General features: G+C 35.4%; 2 protein-coding genes and 1 pseudogene across 6 annotated transcripts; 1 reads left to right on the top strand and 2 right to left on the bottom strand.

Moving 5' to 3' along the window:
- Positions 1–350: 350 nt before the first annotated feature.
- On the bottom strand, positions 351–1,863 carry LOC113060716 (gap junction alpha-10 protein-like). Its single transcript, XM_026229855.1, has one exon. The coding sequence runs from the start codon at positions 1,861–1,863 to the stop codon at positions 448–450; it is 1,416 nt and encodes a 471-aa protein (XP_026085640.1). The 3' UTR covers positions 351–447.
- Positions 1,864–5,669: 3,806 nt separating this feature from the next.
- Positions 5,670–11,186, bottom strand: LOC113060305 (ankyrin repeat domain-containing protein 6-like; annotated as a pseudogene).
- A 4,732-nt stretch (positions 11,187–15,918) lies between these two features.
- LOC113060724 (ras-related GTP-binding protein D-like) lies at positions 15,919–27,133 on the top strand. Of its 5 annotated transcripts, none has more exons than XM_026229872.1 (8): positions 16,126–16,277; positions 17,166–17,366; positions 18,632–18,927; positions 18,997–19,196; positions 19,289–19,403; positions 20,886–21,028; positions 22,982–23,130; positions 24,663–27,133. In XM_026229872.1, the coding sequence occupies exons 2-8, from the start codon at positions 17,309–17,311 to the stop codon at positions 24,812–24,814; spliced, it is 1,113 nt and encodes a 370-aa protein (XP_026085657.1). In that variant the 5' UTR covers positions 16,126–16,277; positions 17,166–17,308; the 3' UTR covers positions 24,815–27,133. The 5 variants fall into 5 exon arrangements, with proteins under 5 accessions (XP_026085659.1, XP_026085655.1, XP_026085657.1 ...); XM_026229871.1 differs by having other exon boundaries at positions 17,166–17,393; XM_026229873.1 differs by lacking the exon at positions 16,126–16,277 and adding an exon at positions 17,732–17,785 and having other exon boundaries at positions 17,284–17,393.
- The last annotated feature ends 221 nt before the right edge of the window (positions 27,134–27,354 follow it).

Raw genomic sequence — 27,354 nt, 5'->3', positions numbered from 1 at the left:
TGTGTTAAACCAGTGCTATCCTGCAGAGCATTTGTCGCTGATATCTCCATTCATTTCTGCTCATGAACGGCCTGTTACATTCCTGTTGTCCTTCTGCGCTTCTTAATTTCACTTTTTCATGATGGAAGAGATATCCAAGAATACACTCTGTAAAAAAAAAAAAAGAGGACATTTTTCATATCAGTAAACAAATTTGGCACACATCTGAGAAATAACAATCACCAGTAAGTATCTATTTTTAGTATTTATTATATATAAAATCTAAAACATAAACACTCATTAATATAAACAAAATTTTGCTATTAATATTTATTATAATTAATAAATAATGTTGAATGTAACAGGCGGAATCTGATCTAGAAATAAATACATTTTTCTGTTCCAAAATTTCATTTTGGATAAAGAAGCCTATGAAAGCCTCTATATGACCAGTTTAGTAGCTGGATGTCATTTGTGTCTACTTGCCATAGACATCCGTCTTCCTCCCCCTGGTGGTGGGTTCATTGGCAGGTCATTGAGGGAGCCCAGCTCGGACTCTGAACTCCTTGTGGAGGGACAGGATGGACTGCCAGAAAAGCTGTCCGAGGGCATACGGACCATAAAACTGGCTTTCCTGTTAGGTTGACAGAAGTCGCTCTCTGAAGACTCCCCAGCATCGTCCCCCAGTTCTGGCACACGACTGGGCCTGTGCAGAACGTTGCGAAGGCAGGCTGGTATTTCTGTATGAACCTCAGGACCCAGATGACCCGAGTTAAAAGGCATAACATCCCTCTCTGAGCCGTTACTGCTCTCTAGACGCTGGCCGCGGTTTTCCCGGTCCTCTAGTAACTCCATGGACCCTTGGGAGTGCAGTTCATGGATCATTCCCTGGCTTGGTTGCCGCATTTGCCGGGGCTGCTGGGTTATGCAGGACACTGGAAGGGTGGCTGCGGTGAAACTGTTGTACTGTAGCATGTCGTTGCTCGAGCCGACACAAGCACTGGTTAGGAACAGTGGAGGGTCCATTTGCCCCTGTTGGATAAACGTTTTCAACTGGGGGTTTTTGTGGGGGGACATATTCGTCATAACACACAGTTGCTGAATGGTCGAGTGCTTGGGTTTGCAAAGACTTTTGTCCTCAACAAACTGGAGTCCTCTTAGAGTCTGTTTAATTTTTTTCACCCCCAAGTGGGATATTTCCAAGAGGTTCAGGAACAGCGAAACCCCTCCGATGACAATCATGAAAACCATGAAGATGGTCTTCTCCGTCGGCCTGGAGACATAACAGTCCACGCTGTTCGGGCAAGGCACCCTCTCACACTTGTACAAAGGATCCAGTCCAATCCCATATAAGATATACTGCCCAACAATGAATGCCACTTCTACCACTGATCTGGTAAGGATATGAATTATATATGTACGCAGCAAGGAGCCCCTCAGAGGAGCCTTACTAATTTTCTTTTGATCTTCTAGTTTCCTCAGTTCCTTCTCCAACTTCTTGTGCTCCTCCAAGAGGGCTTCCATCTCTTCCAGTTCAGCTCTCAGCTGGATTTTCCTCTTGTGCCGTTCTTTCTCCAAAGCCCTCAGCCGGTACAGAGCATGTCCCATGTATACCAGTGAAGGTGAGGAAACAAAAATGATCTGCAGTACCCAGAAGCGAATTAGCGATATTGGGAACGCCTGGTCGTAGCAGACGTTCTTGCATCCCGGCTGGTCCGTGTTGCAGATGAACTCACTCTGTTCGTCCACCCAAACGTCCTCAGCCGCCACGCCGAGAACCAGCATCCGGAATATGAACAGGATGGTCAGCCATATTTTACCCACGATGGTGGAGTGGATATGGACCTCCTCTAAAATGCTCCCCAACAAGTTCCAGTCCCCCATCTTCACCGCCACATGTCCGTGCTTAGTTTAAGACAAAAAAATAGGAGTTTAGACTACTGTTCAAGTTGGTTTATTCTTTTCTTTTTTCGCATTTATACATTAGCCATCATGCATAAGGCTTTTTGCATGGATTCGGCAAACAAAAAAGCATAAATTCCAAGTCTAGAAAGTCATGCACATCTATCAACAAACTGCTTGTATGTAATTTTGCCCAAATAATAGTCCATAGCCAGTCAAAGCTTTTTCCACAGAACCAAACTAACATGAACTTACGTTTCAGTGAGATTTGCTGTCTTGTTTCCTTAGTATATAAACAGTCATGTTTTCCCAAACAAGGAAAATCATTTCTTCATTTTACAGCCATGGAGTTTGCACATTAAAACGCAGCCGGTCTCTCCACATAATGTCGGCGACAGTGAATGCTCCCCACAGTTGTCGCATGCAGCGAGTTCACAGGATGTAGAAATTGATCAGGAACTGACAGGACAATGCCCCATGGCAGATCTTATCAAGCAATTGCTAAAAAACAGCACCCACACACACATAAAAAGTTGCTCGCGATGCCAACCAACCAAATGTCCCCTATACAGTCAATACAGTATATTCTGCCACACAAAATGTCATGATATTTTTCTCTAATGAGCCATTTTCTTGCAAACCCAACTACATATTGGCTCGAACAGAAAATGGGTTTCAAACTTTTGTAAGCATGTATATCCACCCTATTTAACCATTAATCTTTTGTGTAATCTATAATGCTAGTCAATTAAAGCCCAGTTTCATAGCTCCTAACTGCATTGTGCACATCTGTTAGATAGAGATTTCAATAAAGGATATCTAACCCTGCACCTCGAACAAAATGAACCATATCAATTTTATCAACTCTATTTCACCGTTTTCCTTTGTTTCCCTTTGAGTTTTTGCCGAAGCTTTCCATGTTGTTTACGTTTGCGAGCACTCAATGTCAAATGAAAGACCTTGCAGTCGATTGCATCATGCCCCCCTCCTAAACTCAATCCATCAATACCGCAGTGATTTGTTTAGCATGTACTTTTTTCTAGTTTTATATGGCACAAATCTCATTACAAGCGTATTTTCACAGTATTGTGCATTAACCCTATAAATCCAATAGCGATTGATTTATAAAACATGGTTTTGTATTGAAAGGGGGTTGGGGGGGGCAAGCCATGATCCACCAGTCAGCATACGCACGTGATTTTGTTATCCTGATTCGTCCCTAGCCGAACCTTTCAGGCACTGCACAACTGGATCATCTCACCGATCACACTACATGCTTCATAAAATGACCAGCCATCCCTCAGGGCCTTTAATTAGCTTTCCATCACATGCTGACAGAGTCAATGGGAGATTGATTTGATTTTCCCTTGCAGAAGCTTGAACTGCAAATGCCAAAAGTCACATCAGGGACGTTGCATTACATAATGAGTTCATATGGTACCACACAAAAGGCAGAAAACCATCTATTGGTCATTATTCTGCGGTGGTTCATTGTGTCTAATTGCCTTGATCAGGGCCAAAATGTGCACTGAATTTTTGAGGAACAGGTTGTTGGGTATTGCAACTAGGTAAAATTGTAGTGCAAAAGTCATAGGCTATGTGCTGAAACCTACTACATGGTCATTGTCCCCAAATAAACCATTTCCCACCATTGTGAATGGGTCCGTATTTTGGTCCCTGCACTCTTCCTTCAGTTTTTTTTATATTTGTAGCTAATCTGTTCAATGTTCCTGTCGAACCCCGCTGCAGCCATCTCACGTTAAATTTGGTGCAACACTGGTTTCGTGTGTGAAGCTCCCTCTAATTTACTCTGGACTTCTGTAGAGGACCAGAGTGCAAGAAAGCAGCTTGGTTCCTTCTCGGATCACTGTTGTTTTTGCTTAATCATGTCCATTGTGTTTAGCGTGCTTCAAAAACGGCGGTCAAAAGTTTCTGTTCGTCTTGTTTGTCAAAATAACATCGCCCCCAGCCCCTGATGCAGTTTTTACAGTTGTAAACCATTTTTACTTCTAGACCAGCGATATTTTGTTGCTAATGAACCACTTTTCCTGGTTCAGAGCTGGTGCTTTGGGTATCAAAAGACAAAGAACCGATTTAAAACTAAGCTCTGGCTCTGAACCAGCACTCAAACTGCCATGGTGGAAAAGGAGTATGTGACAAGAACTTGTCCAGAATGGTTCCAGTCCCTAAAAATGTATGAGTGTGAGTTCAGTTCTACAATGGCTGTCAATCCAGAAATTAACTAATGAACACACAGGACTAAAAACAGTATTCTCCTGCTGTGTGAACCTGGCCATGTAGCATCAAATTTCCTTTTTTACGTGTTTTCACTGCGTTTGCGTTGTAACCAATCACACACGATTCTGTTGAGCTTATGAATGCATCGGCCAATCAGAGGCGTCCAGATAAGTCATCGCTGAAACCCCGGAGTTTTGTTCTGTGCACGGGCTAGAAAACCGAACTCTGCAATCTCGCGAATTCTCTCATAAACAACAAAGTGCTGAGATACATACGGTAAGAGATTTCATAATGTAGGCAACTTCATTTATTATTTCTGAAGTTTTTTTTTAGAGTGCTTAAACTCGCGCTAGAGTAGACTGAAGTGATAATGCTATCTGATAATGGATGTTCCCTGTTTGAATAACTGGGAATGAAAGTGTTTGGTTGTTTTTATATTTTACTTTTGTTTCGTTATTTGTATTTATTTATTGGCAATTTAAATATTATTCAAAAATCACTGCAAATATCTAAATATTAAAATATGTAATAATGCAACAGCCTTTTGTTTTTGTTGCAGTGTTACAAATATTTTGTTGTTAGGGGTGGATGGAGGCGGTGGGATGGACGACCGCCATGCTTATAGATTATTTCACTCTGATCCATTTCAATCAATACAGACTCGTGCAGCCCTGATCTGACTGTTTTGAGATAATGAGATTCCAGCACGCCTGCGGATGTTTACCGAGAAGTGGTTTAGGGTGTGAACAGGGTAAAGAACAGAGCGTTAATAGCGATACCTTGAAAACATCTATGATAATGTTAGACTTTGAGGGTCTTTTTTTGTTGTTGTTAATTATTTTAGCCTCGTACTTGAGTCTCAAGGTATTAGATAGTTTTTGACTTCAACTTTGTGGTGAACATGATCATGAATAATTTAGTGGAAAAGATATGAATTCTTTATGAAAAGATACTATCAAATCTGACACTGTATATAGGATAATCATGCATCTGACTCTTGCAGGATGCTGTGCAGCAGAGATCATGGTCATGAGTGTTAAACATTTGACTCATCAAACATTTATAGCTTTTACACGTATCGCATGAATTCTTTATTGTATCATAAATCAAAACCAAAACATACTGCATTATGGCATGCATTTTAAACAGTTCTCTTCATTCTCAAGTTAAACTACTATAGATGCAATTTAATTAAAACCTTTTAATTACATTTTGTATGTGCAGATACTGAAGACTCAAACAATATATTATAGCGACATTCATTTTATATTAACAAGTACTATGTTATTTAAGGTAATTCTATCTAGGATTATAAAAAGTCTACTATTAATCTTGACTGACTGAAAAGCATTTCATTACAATTTAATTCAGAATATTTCAGTCTTTACAAACAGTGAAGATAATTTAATTACTGAAAGTAATATTTTATACAAATATAAAAATTTTAAATTCTGTAATTTTTACTTACCATAATGCATCCCAAACTGTATAATATACTTTTCTATTTTAATATATATAAAATACATTTATTCTTTTGATGTCAGCTGAAATTTTTTTATTTTATTTATTTATTTCGTTGATAGACTAGTCTTCATTTATTTTCATTTGTACTATAGAAAACAAAGTATCTACTTTATATATTTCACAATGATGGAACAGCAATTACATTTCTTTGAACCGCGATTCTGCACGTTCCTCTTCCTGTCTTTCCGATTCAAATTCCAATTGAACTTGTGGCCAATTCAGTTCACATTCCAGCTCATTGAAAGGAAGCACTTCTTTGATTCTGAATCTTTCTCAACCCTGTTTGAAAGACAAGATGGCGAGTAAATGATAACAATTTCCATTTCTGGATGACTTGACATTGAGCAAAGGAGTACTGTACTCAGTAGGCTAATAGAGCACTGTTGTAGTTAGTTACCGTTAGCATAACCACCACCTACATATAATGATTCCTGCATGCCACTGTCAAAATTAAACTTTGATTTGGAGTCTTATACATCTTAAAATAGTTTTGCATCCCTGTGTTTTACAGTACAATAAAACTACTGTAAGCTCACTCAGTGTTTACAAAGCTCCAGTCTCATTTGTAATTCCATGACTTTCATATTAGGTGGAATCCAGGTATATGGGGAAAGTGCCGCATGTGTCAAGAGTTTGTATTAGTGTTAGTGCGAAGCTTCTGTAGCTCTTCTTCCAGTGTGTTGATCTTCTCCAGTAGACTGGCTCTGTCCTGCATGGCTTTCTTTTCTGCTTCCTGGATCTTCCTCTCATACCAGCATTCCAGCTGTGTGGAGACCATCTCAAAGAAACGCTGTGTGTAACACTTGCTGGATGTGGACAGACTGCTGCTGGCAGTGCTATCGAACAGTTCATCCTTGACTTTGAGACATCAACCTCCTGCACTTGTGCTCTGTGCCACTTGGGGTCATCAGCCCCCCAGCTTCCGGGAAAGAGGTTTGTGTTTGACCATTGAAGGAGCTGACAGGTTACGATTAATCATCTGTTTGAATAAAGAAATGTATTTTAATGAAACAAAAGATAAGTGTTTATTTTTTGATTGTTTAGAGTCATATACTCTCAAATATTCATTTCATATTTTATATTTAGTTTTAGAGTATTAAAAACACACAAAAAAAACTTCTCAAAATAATAAATAAAATGCTTAGTTTAATGCTTAAAGCAAGCATGAATAAATGAAATTGACTGTATTTATTTATTTTCCGGTTAAAAGTATATCTTGCTTTATGAGTGTTTAGATATTTTTACTGTAATTAATGACACTGATTTAAAAAAACTGAAGAACCATTCAACTTCATCTCAAAGTATGTCCTTCCAAGTGCATCCCCAAAATTCAAGACTTTTTACATCATTGTTATGATCTGCTTCTGGGCTGGGTAACATATTGACATAGGTGGCCAGCGAGCTGGAGCTTTCCTCAGAGATGAGGCGACAGCAGCGGGAGACCCGCGAGGTCTGAGTCCACCAGAGAGTGATCCACCGATGGAGACCGCAGAAGTTTGTAGTATTGTGTCTCTGCAGGCATTTGCACTTCAAGATCCTGAATCTTAGACATGCACCAGTTTTTCACAGCACTGCTAGCAGCTTCCTGCATGAAAGATTAAAACAGCAATATAAGTTTGATCAATCATGTCTAGACTGATGCAATTGTAGAGCATCTCTTCTCTTAAGGTATTGTACCTGTTTTCTCTCATCCTCTATGCGTTACAGGGTGGCCCTCTGATTGATTCGATAATGACACTCCATCGTCTCAGCCGACACACGCTCCTGCATGAGTTTCTAAAGAACTTTAATCTGAACATAAAGAGATGTTTGTCTCTAATACCCACATTTTCAGTGTTTTGGAATTGTTTTTCTAATTGATTCACCAAGAAATCTACAATAAAGAGCCATGCATCAAAACCAACCGTGATCAAGTCTTTCTCCTTCTGAGTTAACTAATATTCGTAAGTTATTTATTCTTATTTTCATACATTTTGAAAGGCATATTTTCATTCCAATTCAAAGAATGACAAATAAAAAAAAAATAATAATCTCATATATGATTTATATTACACTTCTGTTCAAAAGTTCAGAGTCAGTAAGATTTTCTTTTCCTTTTTTTTATATTACTACTTTGATTCAACAAGAATGCATTAATTTGTTCAAAAGTGGTAGTAAACTAAAATCAATAATAATTTTACAAAAGATTTATATTTCAAATAATCTAATTATGACCTAAACATTTCAAATAATTTATGGCTGTTGAAAATTCAGCTTTGCCATTACAGGAATAAATTACATTTTAGAACATATTAAAATAGAATACAGTTATTTTAACTTGTAATAACATTTTACAATATTACTATTTTTACTGTATTTTTGATCAAATAAATGCAGCTTTTGTAAGCATAAGAGACATTTTATAGAAATTTTTTTGTAAAAATACACCAAACATTAAAAAAGTATTTTTAATTTCTAAATATAGAGGGTTGTAAAGGAAAAGTACCTGATGCTTCTTTTTTTGCTCTATTCTGCCAAGTCTGCTGTTCATCTCATGCAGAAAATAAATTCTCATGTGAATTGATGAAAATGTGATAACATCTAATGAACTTTTTATTTAAGACAAAATAATAATAATAATAATAATAATAATAATAATAATAATAATAATGAGTCTACCTTATTATATTAGGTTATATCAATAAAAGCAATGATTAAGATGATTAAAAAAAAGTTTTTTTTCGATTTAGTTTTAATAGTAAACTTAAGATTCATTAAGATTTTTTAAATATTAAAATAGTTAAAATAGTTAAAATAGCTCATGTTTATTTTTTTGTTATAAAGCAACATAATAAGCAGAATAATGTACAGTCAGCATTTTATTATTGCAAAATAAACCTTCTAGGATCATTTAAAATTGTCACCTAAAAATGTGATAACATCTAAATAAATAAGACGAACATATAATATGATTAAAATAAATGTTTCTTTACCTTTTACAGTGAATATAAGATAATATATTGCACTCTGAAATTTATTTAACAATCAGTAAAACATTTTAATATCAATGTTATTAAGATTAATTTTATTAATAGTAAAATAATAAATCAATAGTTCATGTTTATTTGTTTATGTCATCTAATACGCAAAAGAATGTACAGTCAGCATGTCATTATTGCAAAATAAACCATCTATCGAAAATATACAAGACCATATCACCATACAACCATATCACTGCATCATGGTATATTGGTATGTAGTATTAAATTGAAGTATATAATAATGTTAGTTATTATTCATTTGGATGTAATATCGCCACCTTTATTCTTGGGCTCCTGATCTTTCTCCCTGTGCCAGGGCTCAAAGTTGCTGTGTTCTGTTCAGGATGTATCCTGTGATGCTCTTGATCACAGTCGTTTGTGTCTTCTGCCACTTCAGCACAGTCCTGCACAATGATGGGAGTGCTTGGCATGAGAGAGATATTTAGACGAAAGCAATCACATGACCTCTGATCTCTTTTAGGGTTATGGAAGCTCAGTAGTCATGTGACATTTTCTTACTGGCCCCTAGACCCCAATCATATTACAAACAATGAATCTGCGATAGCACAGATGTCATTCTGCATGCGTGAATCTTATCTGAATTTTCCACCTTCTGTCGGGAGGAATGAACTCTGGGGAGGGACTGAGTTCTTCTCTGGGTCCCCAAGACATCTCTTATTTTTCTCACTGTCTTTCCACGAGCAAACCTCTGCAACTGAGCAGGGACATACAACTTGAGTTATGAGAAGCTGTTGATGAAATAAAGATCGAAGTTTGGATGGTTAGGATTTTTCATTTAGCTCCTGCCGGTAGATGCTGTAACCACACAGCAAGGGTACATGGCAATAACTTAAACCACCACCAACAAAAAAATCTTCCTTCTTTTAAATTTGAGATATATGCCAAAGCAACATTTCTTATTTTTATATATTTTTATTAATCAATATTTAACAATACCTTTTATATATTTTTATTAAAAAAACAAAATCATAATCTAAACAGACATTAAAAAACTAATAAAAATGACAAAAACTAAATTACATTTCATTTATAATAATGTTAATTAAAATGAACTAAAATTAAAATGTGAACAAAAATGACAAAACGAAAAGAAAAAAAAACTACACCATCCGAGAGCACGTCTTTTTCCGTGTATTTTGGTGAAATAAATATATTCACAAGAAAAGTGTCATGATCCGGTCACTGCATATCTGTTTATTTACCGCACAGACTTTCATAGTACACAGTACACCCTGGACTTCATTTCCCATAAACCCCTGCCAAGGAACTCATAAAGATCAACTGTGACTTGACCTTTTTCCTGACTCCGGACAATCAGAGGTGACTCGACGGGGTCCTGACATGACTCTGGAAGATACTAAAGTCAATTCAGGTCCCCGTTGATCTTCCAGAATCAAGGTCCATTCAAGTCACCTCCGACCATCCGGAGTCAGGTCAAGTCACCATTAAACCCCATGTGTCAAGTAAAACCACATAGTGTCAAGTAAAACCACATAGTTAAACTTCATGAGTCAAGACAAGTCACAGTTGATCTTTGTGAACAAGCTCAAGTCACAGTTGATCTTTATGAGTTCCTTGGCAGGGGTTTATGGGAAATGAAGTCCAGGGTGTACTGTGTAGTGTGAAAGTATGTGTGGTGAATAAATGGATGTGCAGTATTTCCTGCAGATATGTTGGTTAATACATTTGTTCTGGTCCTTGAAACTAGTTATGTTCCGTTCACACAGAACAGCATATTTTTGCATTCATTTGACCATTTAGCTCGCATCTTGCATCTCCTGCATCTTCTTGCATCTTATGAATGAATCATTTGAATCATTTGCCAACCGATTAATTCCTAAACACTGAATCATTTAGAAATGGACCGCCTATATGAGCCATTAAAGCATTAAAACTGATTCGTTCATTTAGGAACTAATTAAGGAACTGCCTTTATGAGTGAGTCATTATTTATTAATCAACTGGTTCACTTAGTAGAGATGACTGAGTCAGAAGTTATTCAAGTAATCATAAAACGCTCTGTTATAAAGAGCATGTCTAACAGGACAAAGAACTGGTTCGAAATTGAAAATCTTTGAATGTAATAACATAACTTACCTGATTAGATTTTGCTAGAAGTATAGTCAAATCTCGGTTGTTGTTGTCTCGGGCTTTATCAAGCGCAGTGTGGCCAGTCTGTTGATAGATTCAGCGTGTAAATAAATTGTCATTTAGCAGATGCTGTCACCCAAAGCTATTTACAGCTCAGTTTGAGCGGCTCTGTTATAACCCCATCCCCACCCCATTATAACTCAATCATAAAGAGATTCAGGCATTTCATGAGATTACACGACTTACATTGTTTCTGATGTTTGCATCAGCTCCAGCTTCCAGTAACAGACTGACAGTTTTCTTGTGATTTAGGGCAGCAGCGACATGGAGCGCAGTGTCTCCTATCTGTAAAATATGTTGATTTTCCATAAGACTATGACCTGCTGTAGCTGTAATTGTAGATGCAATTAACAGAAGAAGTTACTGTAATGTAAACTACAATCTAGTGGTTCAAAGCAGACCATTAATTGTTTGTTCATTTGTCTCTCAATTTTTCATTGTATGCCAGTTTCTTATGGTTTGTTGAGCGTGCAGCAATGTGTAAACAAGTGTCACCTGCCTGGAAGGAAATAATATTTTCAGTATTTATAGTTGAACTTTTTACTTTCACTTTGCAATTAATATAATCATTTAAAATAGATTGTAATGATTTTAGAAGAGTGCATTTGCATTGTTTTTGCTATCAGGCATCGCTCCACCTTGTATTAGAACTCGAGCGCTCTGGGAATGTCCATTCTGACATGCTAGATGGAGAGGTGTGTTTCCTGCCTTTAAAAATAAAATATGAATACAGTTTAAATATTAGAACTGAAACTGATTGCATAATAATCATTCATCAGAATTCACCAAAAGAGATTTTTGAAATTTAATTGAACATCTCCAGTTTATATATATATATATATATATATATATATATATATATATATATATATATATATATATATATAATTTTTTAATGACTTTTTTTGGGGGGGGGGAATGAACATGGACATATAGATTTATTTTTCTGTACACTGAAATATTCTGTAGAATGAGAATTTCCCTTGCCTATACTATCAGCTGACTATCAAAGAGCAAATCCTGCTATAACTAAACAAACCATAACCTGAAAGCTGATTGGTGGAAATGTGCTTTGCTACTTGTTTTGGTACATTTGTGTTAGCAGAAGTTCCTTATGTTGTCTAAATGGAAAACCCCTAAAAATATTTGTAAATATTAATAACATTTTAATTTGATGGCTTTTGAGCGTCCTGTTTTAAAATTAAATCCATAAACATAGGATGGAAATTTTTGCTTTTCAAATTATTTGACGGGGTCTCTAAAGAAAACCAAGAAAATGTACATTTTTAAATAGAAATTCTGATTAAAATCTGATTTAATCTTAAAGTAAATGGAAAATATTAACTTACTTTGTTCTTCACTTGGACACTGGCTCCAGCTTTGACCAATAGCCTTACACAAGTACTGAAGCCATGCCATGATACCTCACGCAAAGCAGTGTTTCCTTCCTGAAAATCAGATTCTATAGCAATTGAGTTTTTCATTTAAAAAACTGACTCATTCCCACAGTAGTCAGGATTTTTACATCTGACAGGTTTATTTACAGCTAACAAGATACTTCAGTCTTGATTCGTTTAAATTGCAACAGTTCTGTTATTAATTTTCATGATGAAATAAAGGATGATTTATTGATTGCAAATGAACGGACCTTGTCTTGTAGATCAAGTGCACAGCCTCCTTGGATGAGGGCAGAGATGGCTTCACATTTTTTTTTAATCTGCATTAAGTTATGGTCTGAGATTTTTATTTTAAATGTTTGATCAAATAAACATTAAAAAAGATTTAAGAAATATTCTAATGGTCTCTGGTCAGTTTTGTTATTGTAAAATAAAAAAGGTAGTAACTTACTCAAAGTAAAACTATTTGAAAAATGTTACAAACTGAACAGCTGAAATAAAATGATAAAAAATGATAAACGAAAATACATACAGTATGTGAAAAATTAGAACTGAAATTAATTTAAATATTAAAATAACTAAAACCAAAATAAAAATTAACTGAAGCTAAATATAAAACAAATGGCAAAAGGTAATTACTAAAACGAAAACTAAATCATATTTAAAGAAAATATAAAAATAAAAATGTATTCAAAATATAAATAAATGCTATTAAAGTGTATAATAACACTTTCTTTAATTAATGTCAAAATCAAAATGGTTTTTGTACCACTCTCATAAATCAGCATTTTGTTGAATTGGTCAGAAAAAAGCATGTGATGATCTCATTCTCTCATTGAAGAGTGATTTTAACTGCATACAACCACAGTGAAGCATTAGAGGGATCGCTGAAAACGGCGTAAAAATATATGCATTAAACAATATACACATGAAGAGTTGAAGAGTTGCAGAGTTTGATCTCATGGTTTTAGCAAGATGAGAGTCCTAAAAGCTACAGCGGGGTCATGGTAGGACAGATGGAGAATAGCTCTGGTGTCTCTTTTAGTTAAATATAAAAATAAATCATAATGTTGCTTGTTGCTCAACAGTTCATGAAATAATTGGTGCTTATAACCTAGTCTAGCTCATGAATTATTAATGTTTTGCTGCACTCAAGCAACATTTGTACTTAAATATTCAAAATTCTTTAAGTTATAAGACTGCTCTGAAATTGTCCATATTGGAAGTAGCTCACAAAATAGAATTAAATCATATTTTCTTCAGTTTGTTGTTTTAAACCCACAATCATACTTACAGAAGTCTCTGCTTGATCATATACTGAATTAAACTGCCAACATTTTGTGAGCATTAATTTTCATTAGTGTTCTTCACTTACATTTACTGCAGAGGATCCATTGAAGTGATGTAATGTTACTTTATATTTCTCTAAATCTGTTCCTTTAAGCAAATTAAACCAGATGTTTGAGGGAAGCATAATATAGCATTCACATGTTGAAAAGAACACAAAACTTGGAGGTAAATAAATTGTTTATACAAATCTTAAACGATAAAACAAACAGATTAAGTCTGGATGAAAAGGAGAGAGAGATGTCAATGTCTTCAGCCTCTCACAAATCCTAGAATAAAGCAATCAACTCTCAACATGACACCTTCTAATGCCAATGTATCTGATTTGAAGTCATCGTGAAGTATGTAAATGCAACATCTGAGAGTTTAATGTGGGTGGAAATGTTGCATGCAATCACAAGAGTACAGCATTTCTGAGTGAGTGTGTTTTGCTCATATAGTTTGTTATCAAGGCCGCATTAATCATACGGATTCATGAATTACTCAGTCCACAGGGAAATTAAGATTTGTTTTAAAATAACACGAGAATGAAATGTGTATGAAGGCCAGATTGCTGAATCCATGTTAGAAATCATAAAATAATTAACAAGAAGTTCAATCTCTGGTCATTTAAGGAGCGTAACCAGAGAAATGCCCTCCAGACACTATAATACCTCAAAATAATAATAATAAATATTCAACTTAAAATTTTGTCATTTTCGTAGTTTAATACTGTACTATTCTGATTATTATTTTTATTCTGCTTCCATTTGAAATTTTAATAAATCAATGCAAATCATGCATTGTTTCAGCATATATTGTAGTCCTTTTACTGTATCTATTTTATAGGAAAATTATAATCAGTACAGATGAAAGGCTCCTGCTATTGCAGTCTTTCTGCTTATAGCTCGAGCCTCATGGATCATTTCTAAGCTGATCTTTGTTTTATATGATCAGCTGATCTCAAAGCTTAAACTGAAGCAGCATCTGCTAAGAACTGGTTTACTTAATGTGTACATATATTGTGGGCTTTACAAAAATGTTTGGAAATGTTTATTTTTTTACATTTCAAATAATAAGGTAATCAAAGAATGATGATCATAATAATACAATTCATAAATACCTTTTTAGAGTTTCTGTTGGGTCAGATGGGTTCCACAGCGTCAGTGGCTGGAGTAAAAGTGCAGAGTTCGCATATGCACACGCTAAACATCTGTACTACACCACCTAACCACGCTCACCGCCTGCTGTCCCAGAGGAAATTAGCCACACGAGCAGGCAGTCTGCTGGCTTTGTGTCTGTACGGAAGCTGAGGTATCACAGCAGGTCAAATCCTGTGAGACCACAATAACCACAAGAGAAGATGGGCTGGAGTTCAAACTGGAGTCACTGTAAAGTGTGTAACAATGTTATATACCTTATACCTGTTCTTTAATGTATACAGCCTAACAGTAACCTACTGTAAGTGATTTTCAAAGTTAAAAGCTGTCTGACAAGAGTAACTTAAGCATTTGTCAAAATATTAGCTGTAAAAAAGAGCCAGTTAATCCTCTGTAAGTTCAATAGACGAGTTATGACCCTGAGGAATCAGAAGAGTGTGCAATTGTGTTTATTTCCATATTCGGCAATGGATCGAATGTTCCCTTATTTGGTTGTATAAGGCCTATTGGAGCATCTGTACAAAGTATGTAGCCTACAATAATAAAGTTTGAGACTGTAGGTTTGCACCCAAAAGAACGAGAGGTAAACTAGAAAATCATAAAATCAAGAATATTTATTATACAATTTTTGCAGCGGTGAACATAAAGAGACAATAACACTCGTCTCTCATAAACGTACTTTTATTATTCTCTATAAATAGTTATTGAGTGATACATCACAGCACTTACAGCGCCGTCTGTCGACTGGCCACGAAATCAACATTTGAAATAAATAAAATATTTAGTTTAGAGCCATACAAGGTCATAGAACATTGATTAAACAATTAAATAGCAATTCAATAAATGTGTATATAATAATAATAATTTAAAAAGCTAAATATTATTGTCATTATTGTTGTCAGTTATTTATATTGAATTATTAGTATTTTGTTAGAGTGGTGGATATCTATTATATTTGCATTACAGCATTATTATGGTGTAAGTAAAATATTGTGTTACTATTATGCTACTAGGCTATAAATTATTTACATTTCACATAGGCTATAAGAATATATATATAACAGAACAAGAAGTTATTAAAAGCATGCATATTATATGCATTATAAATTCTCTAAGTGTGTCCCTTATGTGGAGAAAAGACTACATCTCCCGAGATCCACAGTTGTTTGTGGGAATCTATGCAAAGCCTGTTGTTTTTGGGAAGGGACAGGGAGGCGTCTTCTCCTCTCCGTCTCCGTCTCCTCACAAAGTTCTTGCAGCTCTTCATTCTGTGATGGTAGTGAAGAATAGTCTCTGATTCCTGGCGGGCTGCTGCTGTGTGTGTGTCACAGAGCTGGAGAGCGAGGGGGAGGTGAAAGTTCACCATGGCTTGGCCATATCAGGTGACAATGTAGAAAAGTCTGCCTCCTCAGATTAAACTTCTCAAACTCGGAGAATGACAAGCGAACGTAAATATAACGGAGTGGACGGAGAAAACGAAGCGCTGTTGTTCGATTATTTTGATGACGATGATGATTTCGACACATTCGAGGACGGAGACTGCGGCTGTGAAGAAGGAGGTTAGATGGCAGTATTCATTTATCACCCAGAAATAAGGGCTCGTGTATATTTTACGTGTTTCTGAACGAGCGCTAAGTGTAACGCTATAACAAAACAATTACCAATGTAACAGTGGTTCCCTCTTAAATGTCAGTTTAATTTGTTACTAACTTGTAGTAACTTCATAGCCAGCAAAGTCATTAAAAAGTAAATATTCCAATAAATTATATAAGCTTCCACTCTGTGACATCTTATATAAATTTATTATGGTTTTGAAAGTGTCGCCAATAATTTAAATAATTTAAACTTGTTGGTGTAAACTCTGCTTGGTAAATATTCATGATGGATTTTTTAATAAACTATTGTAATTAGATGTCCGCCAATGTCATTAATGAATAATTGAGAACCCCTAAAAATGTATTATTGATTTAAAAGTAACGCTAAGGTGTTTTGGTGGAAAATTTGGCATGATATTAATCATGGTACAGTAAAACTTTGCTAGCTTGGCATCAGCCAGCTCCAGTATCATAAAATAATATAGCGTCTTGAAAACAATTATGGCTTTTAAAGTACCGACAAACCATAGTAACTAGTACTTTGGAAATTGGTAGTAGGAAATACTATAAAAATGCTTACAATGGTTTTATTAATAAGAGTGAACACATTTGGTTTCTCAATTGTTGGCTTTTACATTTTTTTTTTTTTTTTTGGATATTTGATCATAATACCATTAAGCTTCACCTTATGGAAAGCAGGTAGATGCATATGTTTTTAAGGCATTGCTTACACCTCATTGTTTCTACACAACATTAGATGCAAACTGTAATCATCAGCACAGTCAGCGGACGTTTTTCTTCACTTGTTTTTACATTTGTCTACCAATTCAACAAACACTATGTGTTACACAGTTGGACACTTCGATAAACACTGCAGGATTCCTGAGACTGTATTTTGAGACTAGAAGTGTCCTTCAGTCTCACCAAACGCAGTTGAGATTCCTCAGCTGAGAGCTAGCAAGGTCACAGTCTTCAAATCAGCTGCAGCATGTGATATGAAGGAGTGGAATGCCACGAGAGGATTTGCCCACAACTCCACACTCATGCTCTCATGTAATATGATTCAGACTGATGGGATGAGTATGCCATTTCTCTTTTCACTTTGCTACATGTCTAATTAATTAGGAGTGTATAAACTTGTCACAAGCCTATATTATTGGCGGTTTGACACCTCTTTTAGATGTTAAAGTATGTGTAATGATGCAGAATGATGCTGTTTTGAAATCAAATAAAAATGTCATTAAAAATGAGTTATTCTAAAACCTCCTTTATGACGTTTCGTAAACATCGTAAACACGTAAACATCAGAGCTTTTCCGTTTAGAGAGTCCTCATGCAACTCTTCTATTAAAATTAGGTGTACTTTCATAACTTTTAGACTAGTTATTATTCATTCGAATGCATGATTTTTCTTTTCAGGTGAGGAACTTCACATCTGACTGTTTTGTCAAAATCTGCAGCACACTGACTAAAGTAATTAATAACCTTTGTCGGCTGATGACGGCATGTTAATTAGGTGTTATTGTGTACCGCTATTGTCAGTACATTTAGCATTTGACATACATCAAAGAGAGACAGAATATATATATATATATATATATATATATATATATATATATATATATATATATATATATATATATATATAAGCTGCAATATCAAATAGGACCACATGGAGATGACAACACATCACTACAAATCGCCTTAACCTGACTGTGTATATGGATCCAGTCAGAATTATTACACATTTTAAACAATTATAAAAAGTTATTACCATTGTTACCAGTAGATGGCATTAGAGGAGCACTTACTGACTTGTTAGTCATTTCATTTCCACTTTTTTGCTTCATATTTTGAGATGATAAAATTATTATTATAAAATAACAAATCATCAAGAAATCAAATCATGTTGTATGTATGAGGAAAGAAAAGCCACAAAGTGCCTTGAATCACACATAACGCAAGCAAAAGGTGCTTCTTTTATAATCATTTTATAGAAAAAATAATAGTCCATTTAATAAGAGTAGAATATATACAATTTCCATAAAAAAATCTAGTTTTGCACGTTACTGTTACTAAGTAAATGTTGTTCAAATCAAGCTCAGTTCTTTACTGTCAAATTTGTATTACCAAGAAATAAATGTGTTTTATTAAATATAATATTACTAAAGTATTCAAATGAATGTCACCAGCAGTTCATGGGCTCGGTTTAGTTTTGTTTGAATCCTGGGCGTGGTTCATCATTAACCAAATGTGGCTTATGTATTTATGATGATTTAAGATTCACAAGCGGTGTTTCTGTGTTTGGCTCTTGTACAGTGCTGGGCTTCAGTGATCCGTTCAGCAGTGAGGTGAAACCTCGGATCCTGCTCATGGGCCTGAGGAGAAGTGGCAAGTCTTCCATTCAGAAAGTTGTGTTCCACAAGATGTCACCCAACGAGACTCTCTTCCTGGAGAGCACTAATAAGATTTGTCGGGAGGACGTTTCCAACAGTTCCTTTGTCAGCTTCCAAATCTGGGACTTCCCTGGTCAGATTGATTTCTTCGACCCCACATTCGACTATGAGATGATATTTCGTGGCACAGGGGCTCTCATCTTTGTCATAGACTCTCAGGTGAAATATCTATCTGTCTGTCTGTCTGTTTGTTTTCTAAAAATACACTACAAACGTGTTACTGTGCAGGATGATTACGTGGAGGCATTGAGTAGACTTCACCTCACCGTGACAAGAGCCTACAAGGTCAATCCTGACATCAACTTCGAGGTCTTCATCCACAAGGTGGACGGCCTTTCAGATGACCACAAGATTGAGAAACAGAGGGACATACACAAACGAGCCAATGACGATCTAGCCGATGCTGGTTTAGAAAGAATACACTTAAGGTTGGTATCATAATAACAGATCAGATATTACGTGGCATTTTTGAAATCATCAGAAGTTGGATTTGCGATGTGAAATGCATTATTTCTTTCAGCTTCTACTTGACAAGCATCTATGATCATTCAATCTTTGAGGCCTTCAGTAAAGTCGTGCAGAAACTCATCCCTCAACTTCCCACCCTTGAGAATCTGCTCAACATTTTCATATCTGTGAGTAGATGAACATCTTTTAGTTCACTGTGTGGCCCATGCACCTCTTCCTATCTTATTTTCATCATGGATAACCAAAGTGAATCTCTGATCAGTGCTTAGTGTTGAATTAATTATGTTCTTGCTCAATGAATGATCATGTAGAACGTAACTATTTCTAGTAATTGATATATTTTTGAGCAGAGGTAATGAAACGTATGATTAAGACATCAATGGTTACAGTCGATGATGCATGGAAAGTTATCTTTAAAATTTAAAAGAGTGGTGCACTAATTATAAATAACTTGCAAATAGTTTTCACTATCAAACAAATTAACATGTTAAAAGATATTATATATTTGATGGAAACAAGCATAACCAGAAAGCATGATTTTCTGTCTGTTATATCTGTCATAATCAACCCTTAGCATAGGTACATTAGCACTGGCCTGTGAAGTGCCGCTTGCAGTGAGGTGTAATGGAAATAATATGATGATCACAGAACCCATTATTATTTATTATTATATCTTTCCGACATAATATAATTTTATGGTGCTCATGTTGTATTTTAATGTTGATCAGGAAAGCAATTACATTTAGCAGACTCAGAAATTCTTCAGCGGTTTTTTAAATTCGCCAGTTGGTGGCAGCAGAGGGTAATTTGACAGGATAAAAAGACTGCTACATCAGTACAACAACTGAGCAATCTATAGATTTATTATTATGAATAATGAAATCTCTTAACCATCCTGCATTCAGTGCATTTTCTGATTTCATTCAGATTGACCCTTGATCTGTGTCCTGTAACAATATTTAGATATATTTTTAAAAGAATAAACACTTTTACTCAATAAGGACACATTAAATGAATCAAAAGCTAGAGTAAATAAAAATATTCTATTTCAAATAAATGCTGAGCTTTCTATTCATCAACAAATCCTGAAATAAAATCATGTTTTCCACAAAAATATTAAGCGTTTTTTACTGTTCTCACTGTATTCAACATTAAGAATAATAAGAAATGTTTCTTCAGCACCAAATCAGTGTATTAGAATGATTTCTGAACGATAATGTGACACTGAAAACTGGAGTAATGATGCTTAAAATCACAGGAAAAAAATATTTTTTTATATATAAATAAAATTTAAAGTAGTAATATAATTTCACAATGTTACTGTTTAACTTTATTTTTAATAAATACATCTAAATCAGTTAATGTAAATGTAAAATCTAAATTTGTATAAAGTACAAATATAACTGAATATAATTTTTTACTGTTATGTTTGGGGAAAAAAACGTCACATGGGAAGAGTCACATAACTTGGGAAGAAGCTTTCAACAGCTTTTATAGAATTAAATGCATTTTCTAACAACAGTACTTGCAATGCAGTTGATTACTTGGTTGCGTAATTCATTTCCACTTCAAAGTGTTCTTAGATTGTTCCGCTGCATTTCTTAAGAATAACAGCTGACCTCTAACCCCGTCCTGTGCTCTCATTGCAGAATTCAGGGATTGAAAAGGCTTTTCTCTTTGATGTGGTCAGTAAGATTTACATAGCAACCGACAGCAGCCCGGTGGACATGCAGACCTATGAACTATGTTGTGACATGATAGATGTGGTTATCGACATCTCATGCATCTATGGGTGAGTGACACTGGATGGAAATCTCTCCACAGTCACATTAAACTACGGGACCTTTTTTTCCCTTATTAACCAATATAAAAATACACAATAAAATACAACACTCCACATGCAACAACCTTGTTTTCCTATAGCCGTTGTTGGATGGAATTGAATCTTTTGTGAATTTAATAGCATATAACTTGGGGATATGTAAACACTGGCTGTACACATTGGAAGGGCAGAGCGTTGCACCTCCAGCGCCATTTGTCCTGGAATTTGACGGGACACAGTGGTCTGGGTAGGTAAAGGAACACAGGCCTTACCCAGGGCCCCACATATGTCAGTTCTCGGTGGCCTGCGAGAGCAGATGGGCCACCTCATCACTATCTGATGAATAGGAGAGCAGGCAGGACAGTTAACCCTGCAAACTGTAGCCGTATTAGTCTGTAACTGAGAGGCATGGAGTTTAAAGGAATAGTTTATGCAAAATTGAGAATTTTCTTATTATAAAAATATCAAACATCAAAAATGTTCTCCAACTCTCTCTTCTTCTCGTCCAACTTCAAAATTGTTCAACATAGTTGTTTTGAACTGTTTTACAGTGGGAAGGATGCTTGACATGTAAGCTTTGTGCATTGCACTTAAACTGAGCTGGACCAAGACAATCATTTGTAGTTAAAAAGTATGTACCGTATTTTCCGGACTATAAGTCGCACTTTATTTCATAGTTTGGCTGGTCCTACGACTTATAGTCAGGTGCGACTTATTTATCAAAATTAATTTGGCATGAACCAAGAGAAATGAACCAAGAGAAAAAAACCAAGAGAAAACATTACCGTCTACAGCCGCGAGAGGGCGCTCTATGCTGCTCAGTGCTCCTGTAGTCTACACTGAAGAGATAGAGCGCCCTCTCGCAGCTGTAGACGGTAATGTTTTCTCTTGGTTCTTGGTTCTAAATAAATGCGACTTATAGTCAGGTGCTACTTATATATGTTTTTTTCCTCATCATGACGTATTTTTAGACTGATGCGACTTATACTCAGGTGTGACTTACAGTATAGTCCGAAAAATACGTAATTTGTTTTATTTTTTTTAAATGACTGATTTTCACTATAAAAGACCTTTGCCTGTCATGTGGATTACTTAAACTGGCTTAATATGGATTGTGGACAGTCAAAAATGGTCTATGTTAAACCCAGTTCTTTTGTTTTAGATGAGAGAAAAAAATCCTGGAAAATTTTTCTACAAAATCTTGAATGGCTTGGGGGTAAATAATCATAAGATGTTTATTTTTTGGGTGAATTCCTTTAAGGCACAAGATGTTCATGTCAGTTCAGCCCATTTCGGCATTTTAATGTGCATTAATATATAGCCTATGGCTTTTATATAGATTTGGTGAGGTGCTGTGGAATAAATTTCTGCAAGCCTTGTTTGTAACTCACTGAAATTAATAAGTTGCTTATTAGTTCCCTATTCATCATATTGACATTGATTCGGGTTCTCAGTTTCAGGAAGCTTCAAATTACATGCTTTATTATGTTGACTTAATTTGCTCATCATATTTCCGTACTTTCTTTTTTTGTGTGAAAATATTTATATATTTGTAACATCCATGCATAATAGCGTAAATTTGTTTGGTTATAAAAGGGGGGGATTATGACAGGGCATCTGTTCATTTTGATAATTATGATATGAATCAACATCTGTTCCACACTGCACGATTTTTCAGCTGCATCCAGTCTGTTCTTCAGCTGAACTGGGAAAGTGTCTTCCAGATGGAGCAGTAATTCACGCTCCTCTTCATCCTCAGAGGAAGCTGCCTGTCAGGCACACTTTCATTATGTGCATTTATCATACAAATTGAAGGACAAGTACAAAAAAAGCATAATATGTCTGCTGAGAACAGGGAAGACATGATGAGAGTTGTGTTTTTGGGTGTTCTTCGTTTTTATTGTTGTTATTTTTTTTATATAGGTTGACTGGAGATGAGGTGGGAACACCTTATGATAAAGAATCCATGGCCATTATCCACTTGAACAACACTACGGTCATGTACCTAAAAGAGGTCACCAAATTCCTTGCCCTGGTGTGTTTCCTCAGAGAAGAGAGTTTTGAGAGGAAAGGTGAGCTTTCTGGACATCAAGCAAATGAGTTTGGTGGAATATTATTGTTTAAATCTGCTTTTTTCCAGGGCTGTTGAGAAGTAGTCTCAAGTGTTATTTAGAGTCTCAGTAACTTTATTAAAGTCCAATTATAAAAATAGCTGTTTTCTCTTGCAGCACTTCTCTATGTTGGATTCAATCATCTAGTTTTAAAATTATTTTGTTTAATATTTTATATACTACTGTTCAAGATGAAAAGTTTTTTAAAATTATTATTACAATTTTATTTACCAAAGATGCATTAAACTAATCGAAACTGGCAGTGAAGACATTGTTATAAAAATTACCATTTCAAATAAATGCTCTTCTTTTAAATGTTCTATTCATCAAAAAGTCCTGGGAATATTTTTCACTGTTGCTGTTTTCAACATTAAATAAATATTTCTCGAGCATTTAATCAGCGTATCAGAATGATTTCTGAGGAATCATGTGACACTGAAAACTAGAGTAATGATGTGGAAAATTCAGCTTTGTCATTACAGTAACAAAATGCATTTTAAAATATAATAACATTTAAAACTATTTTACATTAACAGTGTTTTTTTCTTTATTTTTGATCAAATAAATGAAGCTTTGGTGACCATAAGAGACTTCAAAAACCTGTAGAAGATTATTGAGCACAAACTTTTAAACAGTAGTGTAAATGCATGTGTTTAATGGAGTAAAAAAATCTTTACTTGGCAATTGGTTTTTGTAACCAACACTTTAAGGTTTGTTAGTATACAAAATTGACAAAAAGCTAAAAGAAAGCTAAAAGAAAAAAACAGCATGCATCAAAATATGTGTTAACTATGAATAATTCCCCCTAATAATCATCATGCAGCACATATGGATTCAATAGGGACTACAATAAAGACCTAAAGATCAGCTTTTGCCTACAAGCTGTTTTTAGCAATTACAGCTACACTACATTTGTCTTAAATCAGTCAGAGAAGAACCTGCTCTCACATGAGAGAATGGGATAATTAGTGGAATCCTTGGGAGGCTAATGAAGATTGAAATATTCATGCTAGGAATTACTAAGGGGGTTAGGGAGAGTATCATGAGCAATCATGTTAGTCAGCAGGGAAAACAAGGCATGTTACAAAAGCATAGATTTGCACTGGGTTCTTGGATGACATAAAGTAATATTACATTTTATTAAATTTTCCCTCAATATTCAGCTGAACTCAATATTTAACTCCAATATTAAAAAGGTAAATTGCTATGGAACTGGTTCTCTTTTTTTTCAGTTCAAAATGAATATTTAATCATTTGTGGGTTCAAAAATCTTAGTTGGCACCCGTCAAGTGGAACTGTCTGTTTTACACTAGCTTTCAAAGTATATCTGTATGTAGGTGTTAATAAATATTTTATGTTCAAAGCTAAATGACATTTCTTGTTATGTGTGTCACAATCTTAATTCAAAGGGCATTTATGCAGTGATCCAATTTGAGAATGGGTCGAATGACTTTCCTGCCGCAGGCTAATTACACTTGTCTTTGCTCATGCAGGACTTATCGATTACAATTTCCACTGTTTTAAGAAAGCCATAGAAGAGGTGTTTGACGTGCGCTTGAAAGTGCAGAGGAGTCGGAAGCTTCTGAGCCAGAGGAGGTGGAGCAGGCAGACCGTGCCAAACGGGACTCAGGTGCATCCTCACTGAAGAACACTGAAAGCCCTCCATCCTGTTACAGTGACTCCAGAGTGACGGCTTCACACAGACTTCGCTTGTGCTTTCAGTCGTCTTTAGGGCCACCTGCTGCTCTTCAACGATCCAAAATGGAAAAAATATAAATATATACAGTGGATTCTGTTGTGCATTTAATATCTTGCACGGCTAACTTAGCCGTTCATGCAAAGTTCGTAAAGTAAGTAACTTTTTTGTTGTTGTTTTCATTAATACAGTATTTTTTACACAAAATCAATCAACTGTGCTACAGTTTTCCACGAAAACATGGTAAAAGTCATTTCCAAAGTCACAAATGCAAGATCATACAGTAATTTTGCCACATTTGTACAGTAGGTCACAAACATCTAATTTAACTTCAAAATACATTTTAAAACAAGAAAGTGATTTTTTTTAACATTCATTTTTTATTAGTTGAAATAAATTATTGCCCCATTTAAAATTGTGATTTAAGTTTCTCAGCAGCTTTTTTAGGGCAATTTACTGTACTGTTCTTTTTTTTCAATAATATATATGTATTTTTTTACCTTGAAAAGATTCTGTGCTAAAGGTCACAAGTGCTCATACTTTTGCCACATGTTTAGGGCATGGACATCTGTTATCTTCTATATACATTGTAAAAAAAGAATAATAATATTAATAGTAATATTAATTGCTTAAAAGTAAAAATTAGAAAAGATTTTTTCCCCCTTTGAAGTCATATTTATTTTTATTACCTCTATAGAAGATTTTTTATCTGATTTGATCTTATGATATTTTTTTGTCTGTTCATTTCATTAAAATTGTTATTGAAGCATGTCAGCTTCTTTAAATGAACAAACAAGCATATGATTGGTCGATTTGCATATACCAGTGGTTCTCAATCAAGGAGATGGGACCCGGGACCCATTAGAAGACTTCTGCAAACTTCCAAGGGGGCACAAGATGACTTAAAATAATTCAAGTGAATTATTATTATAAAACAAATAATAGGCTATTAATAGTTTAATTTAACAACTAATGCTATTTCTTTATTTCCCCCCTCAATAACTATTTATACAGTAGTGTCTGTTTGCAAAAAGGTTGAGAACCACTGGCATGTACATTTGCCATATTGTATACATTTTAAGCATTATTTGTTAAAAAAAATTAAAAGGATTTTGTAAAAAATAAAAAAGTCCATTTCTTTGTTACTCACAACTACGGGAAAATAGTATTTCTATTTCACTACCACATATCTAAATTTATATAAGACGTAATTCTTAATTTGTTACTAAAATGATACTTATTTTTACATTGAACCAAATGCAAGAAGTGTTGATTGACTCAGACACTTTTCCCTTTCCAGGCCATCCGCACTTAGCTTTTGCTTGCAAGGAACAATTAACTTCTTTGGCATCACAGGAAGTACAAGGTCCCGCCTCCGCCCCGGCACTAATATCATGTAACTGATTTCACTGGTTGGTGTGTGTTGTCAGGGTTAATGCGTGTGCAGTGGAAGTGTCTCGTTGTGGGGTTAGAGAACCAGCGCTAATCCCAGGGGATACCTTTGCTTCAGCAATGAAGGCTGATGGGTAAATCTCATGAGGTCAGAGCCGCTTACGCAAGAGCTGCTCCTCTCTGGATGGACACTAAATCATCTGTAGTGAAACTACAATGTGTTATGTAAGACAATTTCATGTTTAGTCTTATAATCTCCATCAGAGGGCCAAACGCTATTTACTCAGCGAGAGCAGGGACGCATCTGTGACTGAGGGCTTTTCCTTTTGCACTTATGTATTGTCAAGGCACATGGGTGAAGTGAAGAACTCCAAACTCTCTTTTAGTATGAATATATTAGAATCAAAGAAGGACTCTTTCCAAGCAGCATTTGAAATAGTGTTACCATGTCAAAACGAATGTAATTTAAATCTATCAGCCGTAGTTCTCAGTCACAACTAGTCAGCAGCTGAAGTGAATGTACCAATCAGAGGCTGTCATAGAGGATTAGATTGCTTCAAGACTTAAGCTGTCGCTCCACATTAAGAAAAGGCTTTATGGGCTCTTCACATGGTCTTCACTGATTCTGTGAAAAGAGAGCAGTCTTCATGTAACTTGTGCTGTCAGACATGAGGTACACATTGGACACATGTCAAGTTATCCAGATATTTCCGTTCTTGTGTGCTACACATACACACTGTTGGTGGATTTTCAATGTATATTTAAGCTTCTCTTATTTTGCGTATTGCTTGTTATTGTGCAACATTATGATCGAAGCACAAATAATGTATCTTTTGGTAAAACTTTAAATTGTTAAAGGAATAGTTCACCCAAAAATGAAGATATGCTGAAAATGTATCCACCCTCGGGCCATCCGAGATGTAGATGAGTTATGTTTATCAAAACAGATTTGGAGAAGTTTAGCATTACATCAGTGGATGCTCTGCAGCGAATGGGTGCTGTCGAAATGAGAGTCCAAACAGCTGCTAAAATGATGCGAGGTGATGTGAAGTCCAGAGGAATTCTCTTCAGTTTCAACCTCTCTTAAAAGTAATCTT

This window comes from Carassius auratus, chromosome 42, assembly GCF_003368295.1.
Source record: "Carassius auratus strain Wakin chromosome 42, ASM336829v1, whole genome shotgun sequence".
Classification (NCBI taxonomy): Eukaryota; Metazoa; Chordata; class Actinopteri; order Cypriniformes; family Cyprinidae; genus Carassius; species Carassius auratus.
The sequence above is the reverse complement of the archived record's forward strand: the minus strand, read 5'-3'. Positions and strand labels throughout refer to the sequence as shown.